The sequence below is a fragment of the Sminthopsis crassicaudata genome, chromosome X, assembly GCF_048593235.1.
Source record: "Sminthopsis crassicaudata isolate SCR6 chromosome X, ASM4859323v1, whole genome shotgun sequence".
NCBI lineage: Eukaryota > Metazoa > Chordata > Mammalia > Dasyuromorphia > Dasyuridae > Sminthopsis > Sminthopsis crassicaudata.
This window is the reverse complement of record NC_133623.1, coordinates 10,002,117-10,027,870: the sequence shown is the minus strand read 5'-3', so window position 1 is coordinate 10,027,870 and position 25,754 is coordinate 10,002,117. Positions and strand designations below refer to the sequence as shown.

Genomic DNA, 25,754 nt, shown 5'->3' with positions numbered 1-25,754 from the left:
GTTTTAGTTCCATCCCTCTTAGAGGGAAGAACTATTCAACTTGCTCCTTTTGCTCAGAGAAGGCAGAAAGAGGAGCTGGGGAGGAATTTGCAGAGGCAATTTCAGAAATTCAGGCGACTTAGAAATGCTTCCTCACTCCTAATGAATACTTGGGAATAAAACTGGATTCCTAAGCATGAGGACTATCTCCAAAAGGAATGGGCTTTCTTGGGCCACTTACTGGAGGCCTTCACACACTGGCTGGAGAACCCCTTGGAGGGGCCCCAGAGGGATCGCTTGCTCAGGTATAGGACAGACTGGATGGTTGCTGAGAGCCCTTCTGATTTAGAGATTTTGTGATTCTACAAAATGATGAGAATTGGTTTTTGTAGCTGCCAGCTGTGTGCAGGAAAGTACAAGCAAACACATGTGAATCTAGGAAAAACCGTTTATTAAGTACCTATTGTGTGCCAGAGACTGTGCCCAGTGGTAGACCTATAAATATAAAAAGGAAGCCAGGCCTTAGCCTGGTGCCTCACTCCCTACTTCCCCTTCTTCCATAATTACTCAAAAGGTGATATCTCTTTAGGGGCTTTTAGGTTTACAAAGTGCTTTTTGTAATACTCTCAAACACTCTAGCTGGAGTTTTACCATGATAGAGAGGAGGAAACAGAGGTTCTGAAAGTTTGTAGCTTGCCATTGGTCATCCATGAGTCAGTCAGTAAACCTTAATTTAGTTCTTTCAGTGCGCCAAGCACCTTGCTCTGGCTCTGGGGTTAAGTGAAAAAGCCACACTAGGCCTTATTTTCAGAGTTTCTCTTCCAAGGGGGAGACAGTGTATTGAAATGAATACATAAAATGGAGATGAGCCTGAAAGGAGTTACCATTGGTACCTAGGGGAATCAGGAAAGGCTTCCTGGAGGAGGGGCACCGAGTTAAAAATGAATCAGGGATTCAGAGTCAAGAGTTTGGGAGGAAAGGCATTCCAGGCAGGGGAAACATGTGGTGCAAAGGTATAGAGGCAGGAAAGTTGTGTCCAGGAAACAGCAAGTAGGCCAGCATGGAATTGGAATGTGTGCAAAGAAGAGTAGCAAGGTTGGAAAGGTCACAACAGACTGGTCGTGGAGAGCTTTCTTTCTTTCTTTCTTTCTTTCTTTCTTTCTTTCTTTTTCTTTCTTTCTTTCTTTCTTTCTTTCTTTCTTTCTTTCTTTCTTTCTTTCTTTCTTTCTTTCTTTCTTTCTTTCTTTCTTTCTTTCTTTCTTTCTTTCTTTCTTTCTTTCTTTCTTTCTTTCTTTCTTTCTTTCTTTCTTTCCTTTCTTTCTTTCTTTCTTTCTTTCTTTCTTTCTTTCTTTCTTCCTTCCTTCCTTCCTTCCTTCCTTCCTTCCTTCCTTCCTTCCTTCCTTCCTTCCTTCCTTCCTTCCTTCCTTCCTTCCTTCCTTCCTTCCTTCCTTCCTTCCTTCCTTCCTTCCTTCCTTCCTTCCTTCCTTCCTTCCTTCCTTCCTTCCTTCCTTCCTTCTTTCTTTCTTTCTTTCTTTCTTCTTTCTTTCTTTCTTTCTTTCTTTCTTTCTTTCATAGTATTTTATTTTTCCAAATACATGTAAAGATAATTTTCAACATTCAGTTTTGCAAAACTTTGTGTTCCAAATTTTTCTCCCTTCCTTTTTTGTCTCCCCCCTCCCCAAGACCGCAAGCAATTTGATATATGTTAACTATATGCAATTTTTTAAAGCATAATTCATGGAGAGCTTTCAATGCCAATCCAAAGGACTTTGGATTTGATCCTGGAGGAGATCAGGAGGCAGCACAGTTTATTGAGTAGGGGGTGACACGGCTGGCCGTGCTTTAGAGAAAAATCCCTTTGGCTGGCTTTGGAGCTGGGATTCCAATCTGGATTTCTCCTGACTCCAAGCCTAGTGTCCTTTTCATGGCACCCATCTCTGCCATTGTGGTTATAAATATGGACCTATCAGGCCTATCTTAGTAGTGAAATATTGGGCAACGCACTAGTCAAAACAGACACTTGTCTGATCATGTTTTTACTCTTTACCAAGGCCAGTATTAGTCCATTTTAATTCCTCCCTATTACTTCTGTCCTGATCCCTTCTATAGCTTGTTTTATGTCCTCAAATTTAGGACCTTAGCGCACATCCAGCCCCACCCCTCGTTTTACAAAGGAGGAACTTGAAGCTTAGAGAGTGGGGGGCGGGGGAATTGTCCAGGGTCACACAATTGGAAACCTGTAGAGCTTCCATAAATCATAAGAGGCAGAGCCCACACACATTTTCCAACTCCAAATCTACAACTGAAGAGATCTCTTCAAACAATAGAAGACCAAATACCCAAGCCAACTGAACAATAACTCACAAACACAATAACCTTCTTTGCAACTGATCGAAGTTAATAAGTAAGAATTAGTTACAGGATCCTTTCGTTTTTAATTTTTTTTCCAAGTACAAACAAAGATGGTTTTCGACATTGATTTTTGTAAAATTTTTGTGTTCTAAAATTTTCTCCCTCCCTTTCCTTACTTGCCCCTCCCCAAGACAGCAAGAAATCCGATATAGACTAAATATGTGCAATTACAGGATCCTTTTCTAAGTGTAAATAAAATTAGATTTGTGGGTAAAAATGTGTCTTCAGGAGCAGCCCCAAAGTGTAAGGGACACATAGAAATCCATGTCTATTATTAATAAAGCTTTTATTACTGTTAAGACACCACAGTGACACAAAAGAAGTAAAGAGTACTTCAGCACAGAGAGGAGCATGGATTGGAACAATCATTTCAGATGTAGAGGCAGAAAACTCAAATTCAAGGAATGGCTCTGTGGTAAATTAGAAGTCTCATCTTCCTGAGTTCAGAGTTGGTAGCTGAGTGACCCCGAGCAAGTCCCTGTTTACCTCAGTTTCCTTATCTGTCAAATGAGTTAGAGAAAAAGCTGGGAAATCACTTTAGTATCTCTGCCAAGAAAACCCCAACTGGTGTCACAAAGAGTTGGAAATGACTGAAATGATTGAACGGCAGTCCATTGCTTGAGAAGTAGAGGGCTGGCCTTGGAGGACAAAATAATCCTAATAGCTAGCAATTATATAGCACTTTGTGGTTTACGATATTATTCTATTTGATCCTTACAACAGTCCCAGGATGTAGGTGCTAATAATATCCCCATTTTATAGATGAGAAAACTGAGGCTGGGAGGAAGGTGACTTGTTTAAGAGTCACACAGCCAGAAAATGTCTGAGACTGGATTCAAACTCAGGTTTTCTTGATTCCATGCTATTCCAAAATTTGGTTCTGGGGTATATTGTGCTGACTCCAGTTACCAGTTCTAGGAGAGCTGCTCATCTTTATCAGTGCCATGAATTTCCACACTGGGAGTTCCTCAGATGGCTGAAATAAGAGGTAGAGAATGGAGAAGGGGAGAGTTTTCTAGAGAGTGGTAAGCTGAAGGTGCTGATGGGACTCTGGGGTGGGGAGGAGATCCATCTTTTGTAGCTGACTGAGAGAACAGGTAAGGATTAGCAGGGGACCCCAAGGGTTTTATCATCTAGCTGCAAGCTGATCTGGGGGGAAAAACTTGGCACTGAGTAAGATGTATTTATCACAGGTTATGGCATCAAAATTAGGGTAACCCCACCTCCGGGATCCCTCTAACTCTACTGGGAAGCTAATACATTTTCCCCAGAGGACTCCCCAATTCTCTAAGGGCTCTTAGGCCATTTCAATTACTTTTAATTCACCCATCAAACATTGGGTCTACTATTAATCAAACTCAAGGGAACAAGGAAGTTCTGTACCCCCATGGGCTACAAAACCTGAGAGACGGGAAAGAGATGGGGTTGATAAAAAAATTCTAGGAGTCCTCCACGGCAGACATAGTTAAAGCCAGTGAGAGCAGATGAGGTGCCTCCAAAAGAAAGAGTGTAGAGAGAGAAGAGCAGAGGAGGAAAGACTGGGGGAACATGGCTAGTTACGGGAGAACAAGGAAGAGGGCACAGAAAAGCAGATGGAGGGAATGATCAGAAAGAGAGGGAGTCAGTAAATTGTAAATTGTGTCATGGACAAAGGAAAGAAGCATTTCAAGGGGAGAAGCCATAATCCAAAAGCATTTATTAGGTGCTTTTTGTATGCTGAGTTCTGGAATTATAACCAAAATAATGACCTGGTGGTTGTTCTTGAGGAATGAACAGTGAGGAAACCATTCGATTGGGTCCTTAGGAAGTGGATGGTGACTCTCAGTAAAGAGATGAAAATGGGATATTAAGGAGAACAGATCATAGATTTAGAAGCAGAAGTGGCCCTGGGGGTCAGCTAGTCCATCCCCTTCACTTGGAAGAAAAGGAAGCAGAAGCTGAGGGAGATTTAAATGATTTATTTTCTCAAGGTCAGACAAGTAGTATGAGGTGAGATTTGCCTCCAAGTCCTCTGATTTTTTATCTTTCTATTACTAATGGAGTATGGGGGTGGGGGTCAGCTCATGTCGGTGTAACTAACAGGCTGGAGGGCCTAGTGGTGCCATCCCCAAGCTCTAGGTATGGGAAAGGTCACTCTCTCTCTGATTCTCCCAGAGTCAGCAAGAACAGCTCTTCGCAATTCTGTGACAGTCAGCTCTCTGGTTCCGTCAGTCCATACCCATCTACATATTTCTCCATTTTGGATGCTTGCCTGGTTTGTCTAGACGACTTTGTGTTCCACAGGAATACAGCCAGCTCCTTTTTCTCTAGATTCTCTATCATTGTTTAAGTGGCTTTCCAGACTCCCTATGAGTACCCAGTAAACGTCTGTTCAGTTCAATAATGGCCCAGATGATTGTACCCGGTTAATGCAGTTGACCAGAGGAACAGGATAAAGGCACTACAACGAGATTCAATTTGTTCCTTAATCAGTGTTAATGCAGTTGTGACCTTTGGTTTCCCAGCTGTCAGATACACGGCGGGCACGGCCATGTTGTTGACTGATGATGCCCCAAGAATATGCTAGGTGTTTATGGCATATAAAGTCTCTGGAGAGTGAATTAGATAATTGAAACTACTCAACCTCTTTTTGGACCCTTGGCGACATCTGAAATGCATGCAGTGTGACCAGCTGGCTCTTCAGCCAGATCTTTATATTACCAAGGTCTTACTGGGTTTTTGTAAACAATATTTGCCCTTCCTCCTCAGGTTTTTTTCCCTTTGCTCCTGAATCCTCACTGTTTTGCTTATGTTTGTAGCTCCAGGTTGAAATACTCTGAAGCAGCAGGACAACAGTAGCTGGGGGCTGGCTCGGACAGTAGGGAGGGCAGGGTTCAAATCTGGCCTCTGACAGATAGTAGAAGTGTGAGCTTGAGTTAGTCACCTGATCCCTCCATCCCTGTATGCAATGTTCCTAAATTGTTCAGAACAGCTATCCGATCTGGGTCAGTTCTCATCTAGGAAACTTTCCCCATGGATGATATCACTAATTTGGACTAAAACAAAACCTAAATCCAAAACATTTGCAGAGTGAGGCAGGGATGGGAGCCTCAGATCATAGATTGCAAAGCAGACAAGGGTGCAGACAAGGGAGCACAGGGTTAGGGAGATTTAAGTGATTTGCTCAAGATCAGACAACTAGTGTCAGAGGCAAATTGAAAGCAGGCCCTCTGATTTCAGATCTAGCCAGCTCTGGCCATTCCACTTTTTAAAAACTAGAGCCAAACATTGCTTTTGAGGGGATGCACTCCGGCTTTGCCAACTGTGCCCCGGTACCCAGCAACACAGGTTAAAGCCAACGGTCATGCTCTCTTATTCCCAGGAGCTTACACTTGTTACAGTTCAGGGTCTCTAAGCACAGCCCAGCACAGGAACAGCTTGTTCTCACCTTAAGCCATCATGCCCCAAACATCCTTGAAACACCCTCATTTTTGGAGGGCAGTAGCTCTATCTAGTCCATTCTCTCCACATCCTATTTGTTGTTAACCTTTTAGTGAAAACCATAGCAATAGGATGGCCTTTTGACACTTACAGACATCTCATTTGAGCCTTCTGCCCTGCCTGTCTCCCTTTTATCTCCATCTTCAACTAAGGAAACCAAGACCCAGAGTATTGGAGTGACTTGTTGGTAGTCACCCAACTCATCTCCATTGCAGGGTTTGAATCCAGGGCTTTCTGACTTTAAGCAGAGCACTTTTGACTTCTCCAAGTAGGCCTCTCCCCAGTGGAGTGAAATACATCTAGCATATCTATAAGGCTGCCATGTGAGCTTTTGGGTCCACCTTAGCTCAGCTGAGGCGGAATTGGCTGAAAGTTCACACTTCTGATGAAATGTCTGGGCTCAAATGGAGGGGGGGATTAGGGGAGCATGGGTCCTTTCTTCGAAGAATTGAGATCCTAAGATGGGAGTAAAGGGCTTATTATATCAATTGCCTTCTACACACTCAGTACTGGGCTAGTTGTGTAAGTACAAAGGCAAGAATGAGAACATGTACACGGAGCAGGAAGTTTAAAAAGTTCCCTGCACATTAAATACAAAGTGATCTGGGAGCACAACGGAAGATGTAATAAGGTGTAAAAAGTGTGTGTGTGTGTGTGTGTGTGTGTGTGTGTGTGTGTGTGTGTGTGTGGCCACAAAGTTCTGAGGAGAATTTGAGGGGCTTGTGGTCCTAGATGGGGCTGGGTTGAGCAGGAGGGATTTCCCGGCAGGGAGTGGTGATCTAGTCGGGAAGCCTGTACCTGTTCTGGCCTTAATTGAGGGGGGATTTCCGGTAGTCAGGTGAACTCTAATGATTAGACACGAATTTGGGGTTCTGTATTTCTACCCCGGGACCATTAACATCCATTGCCCGATGGCTAACAGGGCTGGCTTTCTGATTGGCTTGGAATGGGGAGCCAAAGAAAACCCTAGAGCGGTTAAGGTAGGAGGTTCGAGGAAAAAAAGAACGAGCCCGATTCGTATCTCCGAACCTTTTTTTTTTTTTTTTTTTTTTCCCCCCCTCGTGGTGGGTAATAAAAACGATACCGGGAAACCCGACCTTGGCTGGGAAAGCAGAGGAAGAAGTAAGTGGTTACTTAACCCAGAGTGTCTGGACCCAACATCGCCCCCACCCCATCAACTGACTTCCTAAAGTGGGGGAAAAAAGGCCAAAGATTCCGGCTAAAGGCGGGCTCTTGGGTTTTGCCAGGAGGAACCTTAGTAGTAGCAATAAAAAGATGAAAGCCGAGGTACGGGAAGGTGGCCCCGAGAAACGGCCCCGGGCCCGCAGGGGAGAGGACAAAGAGAGGCGCTAGAAGGGGCCGCCTTCCCAGGGACCCGAGGGCGACCCGCACGCTCCACAGCCCGCTGGGAGGGCGACCCCGCCACCCTACCCCACTGATGCGGGGGGAGGGGTGCACCCTTCACCTGAGCCCATCCCCGCCCTCCAGCCGGCGGCAGAGAGAGACAAAGGGCGTGCTCGCCGCCGCCCCAGTGGGGGACGCAGAAGATCGGGGTGGGGGTGGGGGCTGCCGGGTCCCGGTTCCTCACCCTGCGTGTGTAGCTGCCGCCGGGGCCGGTGGTAGCGGCTCTGGCTCTGGTAGTGCCCGAGCCTGAGGGGGGAGCCCCGCACGGCCGCCTAGACCTCTGCCCCTGCTCTGGCAGGGCCCGCCGCGGGAGACACTAGTTTCCCCGACTGCCGTTTTCCCCGGGGCGGCCGCGCCTCATAGACCGCGGGGAGTGCGGGTCCCCGAGCGCTGGGGGCCCCACAGCTGGTCCCGGGTCCGGTGCCACGGCGGGACAGCACGCTGCCCCTCCCAGCCCCCGCCCTCCCGCGCAAGCGCCGCCGGGGCCGCCCCCGCCGCCATGTTTCCCCGCTCCTCCCTCCCCCCCACCCCCCGGCCGGCCGGCCCCCCTAGGCTCCCTCCACTCCCCGGGAGGTCAGGCGGAGGTGCAGCGGCGACGGCAGCGGCGGCTCCCGGGTTAGGGGGTTGCCGAGGACGGGGACTTCGGGGCGAACAAGCGAAGCGCCCGCCGGGCCGGCTCGGGCTCCGGGAGTCCAGCACCTATCGGCGGGGCTGGGGACGGCACGACCGCCTAGGACAGGACAGGGCACGGGAAGCGGAGCGCCCGCTGTTCGCAGGACCCCCAGAGTCCGGGCAGCGAGCGGAGGTGCCAAGCCCGAGGGAGACAAGAGCTGGGAGCAAGGGGGGCTAGGGAAGAGGTCGCCAGCCTGTCGGTCCCCCTCCTCTACCCCTGAGCTGCGGGTGCCGGCTCCCCGATACCCACTCAGTAGTGCCCCCAGACGAGAGGCGGCCCGACGGCCACGCTTCAGACCCCGGTGAGTGCTCCTCGCTGGGACAGGGGGTGTGGGAGTACCCGAGAACTGCCAGGCTGGAGGGGGAAGCGCTCCGGGGAGTGGACGGGCTGGAGAAGAGGAGCCGGAGCCCACATCCCCAGGGAACCTCCTCCTCTGCTCCCCCACACCCCGCTGCGTCTTTTGGCTTCCCCCTCCTCTGGTTCTCCCCCTTCCTCGGGCTAAGTTCCTTCTCCGCCTCCTCTCACTCCCCCCCTCTGCCTGCCCTCCCCATTCTTGCTACCCCCTCCCCTTTTCTCCCGTTCCCCCCCCCCCCCCGCCCTTCTTAGCCTCCTTCTCGCCCTCCCAATCGGCTTCCGCGTTGTTGCCCACCTCTGTACCCTCACCTCGGCACACTGGGTGGGAGCACTGAGCGGGAGACCAAGGTGTCTCGAGACCTCACCTCACTCTCGCGCCCCCCTCCCCTTTTTCTTCTCAGAGCGTTTCGGACCCCGGAGCGAGTCGTACGCTGTCCCGAGCGCTCCGCTCACCCCCTTGCAACTTGGGGGTCGGGCCGGCCTGAGTGCTCTCACTCCCCTTCCGCTTCCCCCCCTTCTCAGCGACGGTTGTTCCTGGCTTCGGTTCGAGTGGCTTCAGTTTGGGCGAGCGTTTTTCCTGAGTCGGGTTTCGGATCCCGTGGGGTGGGTGCTTGATGGAGTGGTTCTTGAATAGATACCACCTAAGGTACTCATCAAGTTTCTCTGTTTGGGTGGCGCCTTTGTGGGAGAAATGGAACTTCCCTAGAAGTATCGGGGTACCTGGGCCTTCTCCCTCAGGTGTGGGCGGCCCGGGAGGGGGAAGGGGGGCTTGGACAGGCTAGTGGGGAGCGGCGGCAAGGGAACGGCAGAAATTGACCCGGGCGGGGGGGTGGGGTTCGGCGGTTTGGTTTCGCGTCCCCCAAACGTTTATACTGGTGTGGACTTAAAAAAAAAATGTTTATGAAAAGCACTTAAGCACAGAGGATGGTGTGATTAGTGTTTAAATGGGGGAGACTAAAAGGCGCCGTTCGTTGGCCCGGCACCTGTCTGGGGTGAGTATCCTTGGCTGCGCTGTGGCCAGATCCAGACTCTGTAAACTGGCGGCTCGAGAGTTCCCCGGGAGGGGAATAGCGACCGCTCGCTTGCACGGGACCGCTTCGTGTTTGTCCCGTTATTCCCTCCAGTGCCAGGGTTTAGCAGGACCGGTGCTCGGCTTCCCCCTTCTGGATTCCTCCAGCTCAGGGTTCGATCCTGCGTCCCTAGTAGTCCATCCCCCCCCCCCCCACCTCGTGTCCCTAGCGTTCCATCCAACCCCCCTTCCCACTCCGTGTACTAAGTGTTCCATCCAACCCTCCCCCCCTGAAACGCCGTGTCCCAAGTGTTCCCTACAACCCTCCCTGCCCTCTTTTCAGACTCATAGTTCTAATGTTCCATCCATGCCCTCCACCCCCGTCCCTGGTGTTTAATCCAGTCCTCTCCCTCCCACTTCTCGTACCTGTAACCCCAGTGTTTAGGTGGATCATTGGTTTCTCTGTTCTAGGGGCCCTCGGGCTTAGGGCCCAATCCCACCATTGGGCTTCCCTCCTACTCGGACCGGTAGTATTCCATCTGACTCCCCCTTTTCAACAGCTGTAGCCCCAGTGATTCATCCCCTTCCTGCCCCCCCCCCCTTTTTGCCGCTTCCCCCTCCCCCCCTCCAAGGTGAAGAAGAACGGGGGCTTCTGGTAGCCAAGTGCGGGGCTGCAGTTTTAAAAACAATTGGCTTACGGTTACATTTTGCACTAAGAAAAAAATCAGGAAATTTGAATGGGGCAAGTATGTATAGCATCTCATCAGGGGCATATTTCAAAAAAGTTATTCCTGCCCTCCCCGCCCCCCAAAGCCCACTGCACAGTGAACCGGCCCGGGGCGCTCCCAAAAGAGAAACCAAATTGTGACAGAGCTGAAGAGCATGAGTGTCACCGGCAGGGAAGCCGGGGAACACTGGGCAGCTCAGGCTGTAGTTTTCTTATGGACAAATCCAAGCCCGGCCTTTCCAAGGTTGCTCATTTGCCATTTCTTCTGGACACGCTTTGCAAAGTTTGGCATGGGAATAGGCAGAGGAGAAAATTGTGAAGAAGGGGCTTCCCAGGACACTGGTACAGGCCGTTGCTTCTCAAGGGAGTTTGATCACAGGCGAACGAAGAATTTGTAATTTCCCATTCATTCCGTGAGGGAAACGAATGACTTTACTGTAATATGAAGGTTGGGGGTGTGCAGGGAACAAGGAGACTGAGCCCAGAAATGGGCCCACCTTTCCCAAGCTCTAACGAGCCGACAAACCTTTCTCCAGACACAGACAAGCTAAGAACTAGGCATTGAGTGGACAGTGAGGAGGATTGATTAAAAGTCACTCTATCGGGCAAAGAAACTCAAGACATTTTGGGAATTATTTTGATCCATGTGAAGTTCGAAATAAAGATTTCACCCATCTGTTACCGTGCTAAGGAACTCAAGGTGAGAATTTTTCTCTTACAATAAGACCTTTTTGTTGTGAGGGAGCTCATCTAGAAGCAGTTTTTTAATGCATAGGATCACAAAAAATACAATTCTCAAACTATTCAAACAAACAAACAAACAAAAAACAACAGCTGTGCTAAGGAACTCTTCCGAGTTCCACTAAGAAGTGTGTAAGTTATTTGTATTCTTTTGTCCTGGACTTATTCTATGGGAGCCAACAGCATCCTACCTTCCTTACATCGAGTTATTTCTTAATAATTTACTATTAGGAAAAGAAGCTCCTTACAGAGTTTGGCTGGGCTGATCCCTCTCTTTGCCAGAGACTCCACAACTTGGTGGCTTCGATGCCACTTGAAATAAATGTAAGTTTTTCCTGTTCACAGGACGCACACCTACACACCCCTCTCCCCCAAGCCAGGAGGCATTTTCCATTTTGTCTTTATGAATTTTATGATTTGAACAGATTTTACCACGTAGTCAGACCCATTTTAATTATGATTTAGTTTTCCTAAAACTAAAATATTAAATTTATAGTTTGATCTGAAGCCGCAAGGTTTGAGATTATAGTAAATTGGTTTGATTTTTGTTTATAGGGTCATAGAATTTTTGACAAAAAACAGTCCTACAGGAATTAGTGCAGTTGTGCTTTGCTTGGGGAGGAGAGGAGGGGACCTTGGATTTTGTTGTGGGGGTTTTTTGTTGTTTTTTTTTTTTTTGGTTTGTTTGCTTGAATAGTTTGAGAATTGTATTTTTGTGATCCTATGCATTAAAAGTCTGATTCTAGAAGAGTTCCCTCACAACAAAAAGGTAAGAGAAAAGTTGTTTCACCTTGAACGTGGTCTAAACCAAGCTTCCTCCTTTAACTGTTTGATGTGGCCTGGAATGGTGCCCTGCAGCCCTCATGGGGGGACTGGGATTTGCTTTCCTGAGCAGACAAGTAAATTCCCACTAAATTGCAAAGCCCAGATTTTAGCTTAGTTATCTCAAACTTATCCAATTGGACTACCTCTCATTTTCAGAGATAGCTAAAAAGAAATGCTCCAATTTTTATTTTTTTTTTTTTGGAGGGAGAGAAGGGAGGTTATTAAATCATTTGGTCAAACCTGAAGTTTTCTTAACCCAGAGAGTTAATCTGATATTTTATCTAAGACACTTACACTTTCTGATCTGAAGTCTGAACACAGAGGCTAAAGATTTTAAAAATAGGAAAAAAATCCTGTTTTAGAGAAAGCCAATCTTTAATGAGTTCCCAAGCGAATGGGGGTTCTTAGTAGTCAAGAGGTTTTTTTTTTTCTTTTAATAAAATAAGCTACTTTAAAAAAGAATCACATTGACTATTATTCATTTGAACTTTTTTAGGTTTCTAATGATGTGTGATGTTAATCTGTATTTTTGAAGTGTTTATTAGCTTGCAACTTCAAGGTTTATTTTATATTTATCTTCTAAAAGCAATGCTTTACTGCAGAATTTTGAATGTTTTTCCTTATGCATGAAGGCATGACTTGAGCCTTATTTCCTTTGGGGCTGTATAAGATATTGGCCTTCAGCAAGTTTTTTATTTGGGGAAGGGGGAGTGGCAGCCCTTTGATTTTTGTTGGTGGGAGGAGCTACTGGTGCAGAAACTCCCAGTGTGAGAGTTTCCTCACCTAGTGAAATTCTCTTGACTACTTGTTCTGAGAGAGCCTTCTAGGGCCTCGAGCAGCACAACCCTATCACAGGTAGGACTTGAATTCAGTTCTTCCTAATGTCAGTGCCAATAACAACGCCAACTGCCTTGGCACTGGGCCACCCTGTTGGCTCTTACTATTATTGCCTGAGATTCTCTTTTTCTGGGAAAAGCTCAGTTTCTAAGCGATTGGGGCTGCACCTGTGCCTGAATGCTTAAAGATCAGGACTGGCTTCCTTTTGCCTTTTCTACAAATCACGTTCAGATTACGGTTCCAATTGGCTTGTTGTTGATATTATAGGAAACCTGACAACATTTTAAAAAGGGGGAAATGGCTTTTTCATTCATTCAGATATTTATTAATGAATAAAGGCCGAAAGAATGCAAAAATGAACCATCCCCATTTCTCAAGAAACTTCTGTTCTGGGAGGATGGGGTGTGTGTGTGTGTGTGTGTGTGTGTGTGTGCGCGTGTGTGTGCGCGCGTGTGTGCGTGCGTGTGTGTGTGTGTGTGTGTGTGTGTGTGTGTGTGTGTGTAGAAGGCAGGAGAGCTTGTACGAAGATTTTAGTAATGCAGTCAAAAGATGATGAGACTACTTGGATGGTGTGAAGGGAAGAGAAGAAAGAGGAGAGATGTGAGGGAGGTTGTTGAGGTAGAAATGATACTATTACTACTATTTCTCACTTGTATTTCTCTAGCTCTTTAAGGTTTGCAAAGCAATTTCCCCATGTTATATAACATCTCAAGTGCCAGCTTTCTCCCCATTTAGGAAATTGAAGATCAGAGAGGTTGTGATTTGCCCAGGATCCTACAAGAACAAAGTATCTGAGACAGAATTTGAAATCAGATCTTCCTGAATCCAAGCCCAGATTTTCCTGCCGGGGCACCACCTAGCTACCTGGATGAGATCTCAGACGGAGGCAGCATAAGAGTTGGAAACAGAGGTCAGATCCTCATCTTTGTGGTCATTCCATTGTTATTTAATCGTTTAGGTAGTATTTGGGCTTTTCTTGCAAGATCCTGGTGTGGTTTGCTGTTTATTTCATTAGCTCATTTTACAGACAAGGACACTGGGGCAAACAGGGTTAAGTGACTTGCCCAGAGTCACACAGCTACAAAGTGGCTGAGGCCAGATTTAACTCATGGCCTTCTTACTCCAGGGGTGGTGCTCTATCCATTGTGCCACCTGGCATCAGCATATTTTTAAAAATGGGTTCATGAAGTCATTGATTGGGAGTTCATAGGGATCCTATAATTCGCCTTGTTCTATGACCCCAATTTACAGGAGAGAAAACAGATTAAGAAGAACCTGGGAAAACTGCTAAAGTGGTGTCAAATCCTAGCCGTGGGCAATTAAGTCACTTAGCCATTCTGAACCTCAGTTTCTTCCTCTGTGAAATGGAGATCCTCATAGAACCTGCCTCCCAGGGTTTTTGTGAGGACTAAAGAGATACTATATGTAAAGTGCTTTGTGAATCTTGTGAATGCCTCCTAAATGCCAACCACCCTTCTTGTCCAAGTTTCACTGGTAGCAAGTGGCTGGCCTGGCTTTCAAATTGGGCAGCCTCCCTAATTCCCAGTCCTGCATTCTGGTTCAGGCCTACAATGTGACCTCCACCCTTTGGAATGGTGATCTCTCTGTTCAGAACCTACCATTTTGTTCCGTCTCATGTGACTTCTCTCCTAGTTCTCTTTTTCATCTTGCTCGTTTGGTGAATCCCTCATCTGAATCCTGTATTCACTTTACTCCCTAGGACCTTAGCTGGAGGTCCTACCATAGAGCAAGGCTTTAGAGGATTCATTTGAGGACTGGGGTGATGATGGGGCTTTGCCATCCTCCCTCCTTGCCATCAGCAGCATTTCCTGACCTCCCAAGGCTTAGAACTCTCTGAAGGCTTAAGGGGAAGAGAGAGAAGGAAGTAGCCTGAGATTTAGTTTCCCCTCTGCCCATTTTGTGGGGGTGGAGCTGGGGGAACCACTCAGCTTGAAGCACTATTGCCACACCGGGGTTCTTATTCAAGTCCTCCCGGAGGGCCTAATGCATGAATGCTTACTGGTGAGGATGGGCAAGCTGGGCACCACAGTGCTGAGAGATACAAGGAGGACACAGTCATCGTTCTTCAAGCTTGGCACTTCTGTTGCTAATTGGCATCTGGTTGGCTTTATCTGTCTATATATCCTGCTTCCCCCAAAAGACTAGCAGATTCTTTTGCATTTCTTTATATCATCAATGCCGTACTGTAGTTGGTATATTATAGTGACCCCATAAGAGTCAGATGATTCTGGGTGACCTCCCTTTTGGCCAGGACCTGATTTAGCCCTTGCTTTTTCCACCTGTCTAATTATATGGATTGGCTTTGTCAGACACGTGCCATGATCACTTGCCCTTCTATCTCATCCCTCTATGTGAATGTTCAGGCAAAGGGGTAAGAGATCTTATGATTCCTCTCCTTTCTTCTTCCTTTTCATCTACCTTTTCCCTTCCTCCCCATCTTTATTAGAGATCATGTTACTTTTGACATGAGGAGACAGGCCCAGAGTGGATAAGTGACTTGCCCATAGTCTCATGGCTAATTAATGACATAACTAAGATGAGAAGTTAGGCCTTCTGCCTCCCGATGTAGTGTATTTTTTTTCTTTCTGGGGCCCTTTCCTGTACAAGGGCATGCTCATTTAACAAAACCCCCTCAGAATATCTAGAAAGTTCCCCTAATTCCCTGGAAGGTAAGGAGAATGAAACCACTGCATCGATGCTTCTGGATCCTGGGTACGTGTTCATTTGCCTGCAAACAGTGTGCTTCTTAGAATGCATCCAGTTTTCTGTACAGATGTACTCCCGGAAGCAGTAGCGGGAAGGAAGCGTATTCTTTAGAAAAGGAATATTAATTATTCATTTGAATCTCAAAGTATGTCCTACCTGTCAGCGGCTGATGGTGATAGGGAAGAGGCCTAAAGAAGTTACTTGCTTCCTGCTGCCTGTCACTCTGATGGATTGACTCCCTTGAATGGGAATTTGGATTGGTTCATAATGGCCTGGGATTCCCACACACTCAGTATCAAATTGCAGTTTTGAGCTTTTTGAGCCATTGGGGGAAAATTGCCATTATTAGTTTGGCTTAACAAATGATACTTTTTCCAGCTGACAGAGGAAAAGTGGTTAAGAACCATATGATTTGTGGTTGATAAAATACTTCTGGAGAAGCTGAGTTGAGGTTCAAAAGGGACTAAGGGGGTTTGAAGGGGAGGTAGGCTCTCCAGAGCCATCAGTAGTGCAACCCACTCTAGAATGGGAAGGGGAGGAAGTAGAGAGAGCCCAGGGGAAGGAAGGTGGAGCTGGGGTATGGAGAACACACATTCTCCAGGTTGAGGGGCTACTTCATAGGCACTGCCCAAGCTTAGCATTGTTAGAGTAGGCTGCTGAAGGGGAGAGGGAGAATCTGTTGACTATCTAGGGAAAAGGCAGTTGGATTGAAATTTCGGAGATTGATGGCCGATGGGATTTAAATATGATGTCTTTGGGCATAGTAGACTCCCAGTTCATCTTCTCTCCGAAGGCCGAGGAGCCTCAGTTTCAAGAGGGAATGCTGCCCTGCACTTTTTTGCTTGCGGTAACATGTAGACTTTACTACTGGAGGCGAGCTGGCTATAGAAATGTATATCATCTCCAGTGGATTTGCTTGTATTCTTGATACAAGTCCTAGAGACTAGTTCTAGTGGTTGAGCCTGGGGTTCTGTGAATTTGAAGGGAAGGGGGAGTTTTCTTGCCAATAGCTAGTTCTAAGTACTTGGTTGAGAATGCGAGGTCTAGAGCTGCAGCGGTAAGACAATGTGGTTATTCCCCAAAAGTGCGACAGGCTAAAAGTACTAATAGGAAGAACCACCGAAGCCACTTTATTATCAGTCAGTTCATAATGTGTGGGCCTTGCAGTTAGCTGAGTTTAGGACACTTTAATTTTGGGTTACGACATCTGGTGAGAACTTGAGAAAGGTCAAGGTTGAAGGAGGCCTAAAGAGAAGCATAACTCCATGTCCAAAGCATTCCCTTTGGAGGACCTTTTTGCAAATGTTTGCTTTCCTCAAGTACATTCCTGGGTAGGTCACTTCCTCTCACTCAGTTTCCTCATCTGTGAAATAGAAGTTGGATTCACTGGAAAAGGAAACTTTAAGAGGACTTGTAGTTCATCCATTCTTGGTGGCTTTCCTTTCTTTAGGTCTCTGTAGTACCACATCTTTAATCCTCTGATCTTGTTCCTGATTGTGAGTGTGTATGTACACGCAGTGTGTGTGCATGTACGTTCATGTGCACATGTAGTGCAACAAACCCTTGGTCATTATTTCTCCCTATCCCATCCAAAAGGCCCAAATCTTTTTCCATCCCAGGAGAAAGCCTAGAACTTTCTACTGAATGAGAGTGGCAAACAAATGTTTACATTTGGTCATCCATCTAGTGAGGCCATGAGGAAAGCTCTGAGGAAGAGCTGAGCTAGTGGGCTCCTCGAGCCTGGCCCACTTCCTGTTGTTGGGTCTGCCGACCCCCTGGACTGCTGTAAACTGCCTACCTCCAAAGGCCTAGTGAGCTCGAGCTGCAGGCACCCTCAGAAGACATAGTATCTTTAAACCTGAAAAAGAATCAGGATGTGTTTCTAAAATTGTTTGCGAGCAAAAAAGCCCTTACTGTATGTACCCATAGTTCCTTAGTGCAGGTACAATGGAAAGAGCTTTTTCTTCATGGAGCCTTTTTCTTCTGAAGCCCAGTTAATGTAGTCCTCTCATTTGCTCACATGATATTCTTTCTAGATGAATATGGGTAGCTATTACTGGTATTAGTACCCCAATGTTACAGCTGGGGACCATGCTCTATACCATGAGAGTAAGTGGCTGGTTGATGGGCAAGCCACCTGAGATGGAGCCCTGATCAGATCCTCTCCCACTTTAGCTCATTTTAAGACCAGAGCTTGACTGGTTTAGGTCCAGGGCCTTTGGATGCTCTCATCCCTTCAGTTAATGTTGCTAATAGCTATGAATAGAATATCTGTTTCATAGAAACTGAGACCTCCAACAGAAATTGGAATGATACATTCGCCTACCTGCTTGGGACTTTTATGATAACTTATGTAAGAATGTATTGATAAATTCTAATAGAGCATGTGTTTATCTTGTGTTCTATTTAAAAAACAAGGTGTGTGCTGACTGATTGATTGTGAAATGGAGAAACTAGCTAGTTATGCCTAGATGAAAAATATCAAGGAAGCATGTTGAATTGAAGTACATCAGAGAGCCTTGAGCAGGTTAAATACGGACCCTGTTGATTACAGTGGTTATGTTATGCCTCAGAGCACTGTTCGAGGTAGTGAGGGAGGGAGGGATATTTAACAGCTCCATTCTACATGTTCGTGGAGTTGGCAGTTCAAGTAGGAAAGACAAAGTGTAGGTGAGAACTTCAGGGCAGCTAGATCAGAAAACAGATTCTTTTTTGTTTCTTTTTTCCTTAAAATGTATTTTATTTTTCCAAATACAAGTAAAGATAATTTTCAACATTTATTTTCATAAATAATAAAAAATAAACAAAAAACCCAATCCCCAGTTTCCCAATTCTTCTCCCAAAGTGCCATCAGACTTCTACCTGGCTCCCCCCTCACAACTTCTGGTAGGCCCATGAGCAACCACAGGATTTAGGGGTAAGTGGGGAGTGCTTTAAGGATGAGGAGGAAGAACAAAATCACTCAAACCCTTCACCTGACGGAGAACCCAAAGCTGAAAGCTTCATCACAGAGGCACTGTGGGAAATATTAAGGAATGGTAAAGGGGCCCTGAATCTGTCTTTCTTCCTTTGTCCTATTTTAGAAATATACAAACTTCTCTATGTATGAGTTCTACCTGCAGTTTCATCTGTAAAAAGGGGGTCTCATCTCCAGCCCTATCCACCTAGTGGGCAGGATTGTTTGGAAGAGCAGATGATAGGATGGGGGGAAAATGCTTGGAGGTGAGGGGAAGAGAGGAGAAAGACAAGGAAGAGGAAGGGGGAAGGAGGGCAAGGAGGATGAGTCCCTAGGATCAGTGTGTCCGAGCTCTGGGTTCAGTATTTCTGCCTGCTGTGCCCAAACTGGCAAAGTTTCCTATTCCCTCTCAGAAAATCAGTTGATGTGGCTTCTCCTAGCACCCTGGCTGTCGGTCAATTGTTAAATGACCCCCTGCTGGGAAGAGGGAGGTGTGCTGGAGCCCCATATCCCATTGCTTTCTTCTCACAGTTGAGTGGCAAAGGACAACTTGAATTGGTTTTTGAGGGGAGCGAGCTGGCCTTCCTGAGAGTGATTTGGGGAATGGGCGAAGCCACATAGGCCGCCTCCTCACTTAAGTGTGTGCCCGGGGAGTCCATACCACCGATCCAGTCCCAGAGTGTTGAGGGCAAACTCTTTCTAATCTCCGTCATCAGGTGTAAAATAGCTACTTGGAAGGCCTATAGGGACTTGGAGTACTTCGGAATCCTGGCTGTGTGGCCTTAAACAAAAAAACCCTGTCTGTTCCACACTCTCAGTTTCCCCTTCTGACAAAAGCAGGTTGTTTGTGCCATGGACCTTTGGGCACTCTGTCTACCAAAGGCCCCGGAATGGCTCCTTTCTCAGAACCATGCTTTCAAGTCTTTTTAGGAAATGGGGAGTTTGAGCTGGAGATGAGACTTAGGAGTGTTCAGCTGCCCTCCACCCCCCGCCATGTATCCATGGAGGTCTTGGGGCTGAGAGATCTTAAACAAGTCCCTTCCCATCCTATGAATGGGCCTTCCTCAAAGCATGGAACAGGCATGCCTGCCTACCAACCTCTTGGAAAACTTTGCTTTGTTATTATTGGTCGTGGGTAATGTAGAACTGTGTGATCTCATTATAGAATTATTTTATACAAATGGTATTTAATGAGCAAGAGAAGGTGAATTTTAAACTAAGAACCACAACCTTGAAAGGGAGAAAGTAAAAGCATCAGTCCTTGAGGCAGTTTCCAAGAATATGGCTAGCACAGAAACTGAGTTTTCGAGCTGTGTGACATAGACATCATCTGTCAAATGATAGATGGCGACATTAAGTGTGTCTGGGGTGCTCCCCGCTGATGCCAGAATGAGCCCTGCACTCTGGTCTTCTGCCTTGCAGCCAGTACAGAGCCTGGTCCTCAAGAGCAGGTCTCTTTGAAAGAGCGATTGGCAAGCTGGCTTTCAGGGTAGCCCAGCAGGTAGCTGCTTGCTCTTGCTTCATAGCACAAGCCCCTGATTTGGGGAAGGCCCATTGCTCAGTTTTACTTTCAGTGACATCGATTAGGAGGAGCAGAGGGAATGAGATGAGGGGGCAGAGAAAAATAATCATGGGATTAAAGTATATAAAACATCCATGCAGCCTCTACCCTTCTTTGAGTACTGTTACTTTGACTTGCTCTAAGTAATGGGTTAATTGGTGATAGAGCCCCTTTCCCTTTGCTCAGGAAATAGCATTTGAATTTGGCATTCAAAGCTGTCAACGTAGTGGGGATAGGGATGGTGGTAATGACCCATCTCTTGGCTGCCTCTACCTTCCTACCCTTGAGAAGGGAGAAGTCTGATTAGCCTGATTCACCCTCAGCCTCTTCCTTTCGGTGACTCTGCTCCTCCCGCCTGGTCTTCATCCATTTGTCTATCACATAGATCCTGCAAGGTTCTGTGGAAACTGAGCTTGCAGCGCCTGGACACTCCTTGCATGGAGACTAGGAAGTGCCTCCAATTTAGAAGTGTCCCCAGGGCTGCTGAGAGATGAACTCCTCTGTTGTTTAGTTGTTCAGTCCTGGCCCCATGGATCACAGCACAGCAGGTCCTTCTATTGTATCCTTCCCTGTGTCTCAGAGTCTGGCCAAGCTCCTGTTGGTGCTTCCATGATGCTCTTCTCTGTCTCCTCTCTGCTGTCCCCTTTTCCTTTTGCCTCCCATCTTTCCCAGCACCAGGATCTTTTCCAGTGAGTCCCATCTTCTCCCTATGTGGCCTGAGAAGTTAAGCTTCACCTTCAATATTTGACCTTCCAGTGAATTGCCTGAATTAAGTTCTTTAAGCATTGACTGATTTGATCTCCTTGCTGCCCAAGGGACTCTCTGTGGTGCTCAGCTTTCCTTATTGTACAACTGTCACAGCCATACATCGCTCCTGGAAAAACCATAGTTTTGACTGTCTGGGCCTCCATCTGCAAAGGGATGTTTTTGCTTTTTAGTATGCCAGCTAGACTTGCTGGAGCTTTCCTTTGAAGGAGCAAGCCTTTTCATGGCTGTGGTCACTGTCTGCAGTGATCTTTGAGACCGAGAGTATAAAATCTGATATTACCTCCATTTTTTCTCCCTCTATTTGCCTGGAAATGATGGGGCCAGATGCTAAAAGCTAGTCTAGCACTTGGATTTTACATCAGGGGCCTGGAGAGGTTAAAATGTCTTAGGCCCAGTCATTAGCCATGGCATCCCACACGTGGGCCCTGGCTCTAAGCCTCTAGCTCCTAAAAGGGCTCATTGTCCAATCTTTGAGAGCTTTTTATATAAGGAGAGTAAGCTTTGAGGCAAACATTCAATCTTTTTTTTTTTTTAATTATAGTTTGTATTTACCGGATATATGCATGGGTAATTTTACAACATTGACAATTGCCATACCTTTTGTTCTAATTTTTCCCTTCTTCTCCCCCCGCCCAGATGGCAGGTTGACCAATACATGTTAAATCAAACATTAAATCTTTCCCCCAAACTGTACAAAAGCTTGAAAAATCTTTAGAGAAGAGACTTTTGTAATCAAAACTTTTGTTCTAAAATAAGTGTACAAAGTGAGGATCCTTAGCAAATGCCAGCGGAAGCTGGGTATGTCTAGCCTAGCCCAGAGATGCCTCCGTGGAGGAGGAGCGGCATGGGTATCATGATGATGTATTGCCGCACGTGGCCCCAGGGAACAGACGGCGATGAGGGGGTCTGAGGGGGTGTCATGGAAGGGAGATTTTGACTTAGTGGCAGAAATGTTTTCTACCAAGGTGAGCTGTCCCTGAGCTAAAGGGCCCTGTGGGCAGGAGAGACCAGTCTTCTTCCTCAGAGGGTGTGTTCCATTGGAGATGGGGGACCCTTTGTTGGAATTCCTGCTCTGGGCTACGTTAGTGGGCTCCCCGATCTTTTGAGACTCTCTGCAAGCCCTGAGATGTGGGTGGGGGGACTCTGAGAGATTTCTCCAGGAAGGCACCCAGAGATGGCCTGAGGCAAAGAGCTGCACTGAGGGGCACCTTGCATCTCCTCACCGTGAGGGCAAGATGCTCTACAACAGGGTGTTTTCAACTTTCTCCAGCCATGTCTCCTTTTAATCTGAGAAATTTTTATGTGATCCTGGGATACAAATCAGACATTTACTGCTATTAAATCATCATTTTGTGACGCCCAAATTCAATTACACAACTCCATATAGGGTCAGGACCCATGGTTTAAGAAGCTTTGCTCTGAACTGCCCAGAAAGGCCTCCCGGCAGGCCGGAGGACTGGCATTGTGATGCACTGGCTGGTGTTCTTAGAATCCCGTGGGTTGCCAGGAGGGCGAGCGAACACACACAGTCATCCACCTGCTTGCCAACAGGACAGATGCGGGTTCCAGGGCTGCTGACTGGAGATCTCTGGGCACCTCACCTGGGCAGCCATTTACTATCAACCAACTGGTTGTCTTTGAATGTCAAGGCCTAAGTCAATGCCTCATTTCTCTACAGCTCTTCCCAGTTTGCAATTACTTCTTCCACCAAGAAACTAAAGCACCAGCAGAGTTGAGTAAGGCGGCTCTCTCACCTCCTAGCTCTGATTGGCATGTGTGGCTTGGGTTGTGTGGCTGGGAGGGTCTGGGCTGAGGCGGAGGGGGGGGCGTGGCTCGAGGCCGGCGGGTGGGGGCCGAGGCGCGCGGCCGGCCAGCCAGGGAGCGCCGAGGGGCACGTGGACGGCCAGTGAGAGCTGGGACCGAGGCGCGCGGCCGGCAACGGCCGAGACTGAGGCGCGCGGCCAGCCGTTGGGGGCCGGGACCGAAGCGCGCGGCCGGCCGTTGCATGTGATCGGCCTGATGGGGGCCCAGCTGAGGTGCACGAACAGCCAGTGAGGCCCGGGAGGCGCGCGACCGGCTGCTGGGGGCCCGGCTAAAGCCGAGGTGCCGAGGTGCCGAGGCGCGCGCCGTGACCGGCTGGTGAGGTCACGGCTGAGGTGCACGGCCTGCTGGTGAGGCCCGGGAGGCGCGCGACCGGCCAGTGGGGGCTGGGCCCGAGGGGCTGAATTAAAATCCTGTCTCTTCTCACATATTACCAGGGTGGGTGGGTAATAAACTAGGAAATCTGAGCCTCAGTGTCTTATTGTGTAAAATGGGCAAGGTTGGGACTGGATGACTAATGAATTTGAACTTCCTAGCTTGCAATCCTGTCTCCAAGATCAAAAAAGGGCAGTGATGGCCACTAGTGATGACAGGACATGATTACAGAAAGGACACCCCAGGGCCACCAAGGAGGCTTACAGTTCCCAGTTTTTACTGGATTTGGGGGGGGGTAACACCCTAGACTGTGGCACAGATGCAGGATGGCCTTCCCTGATGCTGATTTCTCTTGGGTTGCCCACTACAGGGGGTGAGGCCCAGGCTGGGCCTCTTTTCTGGGAGGCTAATTGGAAAGTTCATAGGTCATTTATTTGGTGGGCTCTATCTCTGAGTTCCTCTCCCTCCTGGAACTTTTTTCCTTTCTATGTATTCTTTGCTTTTTGCCTTTCTCCATTGTTGTTTGATCCACTTCCTTTTCCTTTCCCCCTTTTTTCCTCTCCCTTTTCCCTCTTCCCCCCCTTCCCCCTTCCCTAACTCTTTCTCTTCCCTTCTTCTCCCTCCCCTCCTCCTCCCTTTCCTTCCCCTCCTTTGTACCGGGCTGTTAGGGAGGCCCTTTGTAAATGCCTGTGGGCCTCAGGAGAGTGACATTTGGCCTGGGGCCTTAGGCCAAAGGGGAATTTTAATGTACTAGGGATTCCAAGGTAGTTTGATTTTCTGACATATGCTTTTCATATCTAATAAGGTTTTCAGAGAGATTGTCATTTAAGCCCTTGGGCCCTCAGGTACAGATTACTTGAGGAGAGAGACTTGAGGAGAGTCTCCCCCTCCCCCCCCCCAGAGAGCCCATCTAGAGGGCTTTGGTCCAATGACAATTGGATAGATTCTCATACAGATACTATCTTGAGAATGATGAATAGGACAGCACATTCAGTGGCCTATTGACTTCTAGAAGTGGCTGCCTGTGCTGAGAGAGATTGGAGGCAGGGAGGCTTTTTAGCATTAGGGGTCAGGGCCAAAACTCACTTTTTGCAGAGCTGCATGTGCCAGGGCTAAATGACCATTTCTGTTGAGGTCAGTTGTGCCTAGTGGGGCAAGAGCTGCTTAAGAGGCAGAGGCTGATGCTATTCCTGGGGGTGGGAGGTTTCCTATTTTGTTCCTCCTGCCAACTGTAGACGAGTACTCTTTGGCCATGGGGTTTATGTACTTCTGAATCAGAATAAAAGCCTGAACCCTTTTTACTGTGTATTTCTATCATGTGTATGTGTGACAATGCCCCCTGCCTCCTCTCCCTGTGAGAATATCCAGTCCTTGGGCCACAGACTAATTTTGCTGGTATCTTTGTATCTCCTGCTCTTAGCACATAGCAGGTGTTTGGTGAAAGCTTGTTTCATTCATTTATTCATTCTTTCAATGAGAAACCAGCTTGGTCTAGCAGGTCCAGGTCTTGATAGTGCCAGGCTGGCTCTTTGGAAGTCACCACTTCCTTTTCCAGAGGCTGTGGTAACTGTGCAGTTAAGATACTCTGGTGTAAGCCTCTCAGTCTGCTGGCTTTCTTTCCATTTGCTGGTGGTGATGTGTTGTTACACAATGTTTGCCAGCGTTTGCTGTAACTTTAAGTTGTGAGTTGTCAACCTATGCCACGAACAATGAAGAAGAGAGAAGTTAATGCTGTCATTGAAATAAAAGTTGTTAACCCACTTCATTTGACACATTGGTAAATCGAATAGTTGTTGTTCGTAGGGTAACTAACCAGGAATGATAAGCTATTCATCTAAATGACCATATATCTGATTACTTTTATAAACTAAACAACTTTTGGGCCTTTTCTCTTCCTCTTGGTGCTGCATATAGATAAAGGAGGGCAAACTTTGTTGGCAGTTACCTGTTCTCCCAGGTGCTTGCTGAAAAGCAATGGCGTTGCCTTGATGACACTCCCTGTGCCTTGCTTATTTTTCTCATCGTTTTCCCTGGCATCTTTCACTCTATGTCTCCTCTGTCTCTCCCCCCAACAAAAGTGCTCTCAGGGTTGAGGCTTCCTGGCCTGCAATGTTGATCCATGGGATCCAGTGAAAGAGGCCTTGGAACTTGAGGGCCCCAGAGGTGTGTTCTAGGCTTTTTGTACTTTGAGCTTCTGCTTTTGCTTTCCTGAGCCCCGAGGATCCTGCTGGCTGTCCCCTATAAAGATCCATACTCTCTGGGCCTATGACACAGAGACTCTGATATCGTTCTTTTGTGTGAATATGGATCTAGGAAGATTTTGTACTTGATATTAGGGGAAATGGAACCAACTGGAGTTTGTTGAGCCAGAGGGATATAATCAACCGCGGCTTAGAATTCTCTTAAGCTTGGTTCTTAAGCTCTTAGGCTTGGTTCTTTGGCTTCTTGATGGTCTCAGGGATGTGACAGCACCTGTAGCACGATGTAGATTCATGGAAGCCCTGATGTGTGTCAGCTCTGCACTGGGTACTCAAAGATTTCACACATACCTGACCCCATAGTGTTTGTTATAGAACGTTGTAGCGTCGCAGATAAATGTGGCCCCGTTTAATGTATCAGGATCTGCTCAAAAGAAATTTTGTCATGGCCCGGTAGCTGGTAGAACTGCCCATATTGGATGCTACCTTATATGCTAGAAGACAGTTGAATGGTGGTGGATAGAACACTGGCTCTGGAGTCAGGAGTACCTGGGTTAGAATCCAGCCTAAGATGCTTTATGATCCTGAGCAAGTCACTTAACCTCCATGGACCTCTGTAAAATGGGGATAACAGTAGCACCTACCTCCCAGGGGTGCTGTGAAGATCAAAGGAATTAATAATTGTGAAGCTTTTGGCACAGTGCCTCGTGCATAGAAGGCATTTAATAAACATTTATTCCTTTCCCTTGCTGATAGTGTTGAGCTAGCACATGCCCATACAGATGGTAAAGCATCGGAATAGTGTTGACACTTCATCCTATACTTCAGGAAGCTAAAGAATTAAATATTTATTTATCATATGGTTCCTAGAAGGGAAAAGATGCTATAGAATTTTATTTTTTACAGT

At 47.2% G+C, this 25,754-nt stretch overlaps 1 protein-coding gene across 5 annotated transcripts in view; it reads left to right on the top strand.

Moving 5' to 3' along the window:
* Positions 1-7,818: 7,818 nt before the first annotated feature.
* KLHL13 (kelch like family member 13) overlaps positions 7,819-25,754 on the top strand; it is a 113,087-nt gene continuing 95,151 nt past the window's right edge. Inside the window, exons 1-3 of one of the 5 annotated variants that reach the window (XM_074278363.1) lie at positions 8,124-8,249; positions 8,704-8,948; positions 13,177-13,351. Coding sequence is in view for 2 of the 5 variants with exons in the window: in XM_074278355.1 (XP_074134456.1) it covers positions 8,917-8,948 (32 nt within the window). In the remaining 3 variants the exon portion in view is untranslated. Of the gene's footprint in view, positions 8,250-8,703; positions 8,949-13,176; positions 13,352-25,754 lie in introns of all 5 variants that reach the window. The other 4 variants (XM_074278362.1, XM_074278355.1, XM_074278364.1 and 1 more) reach the window with 4 other exon arrangements.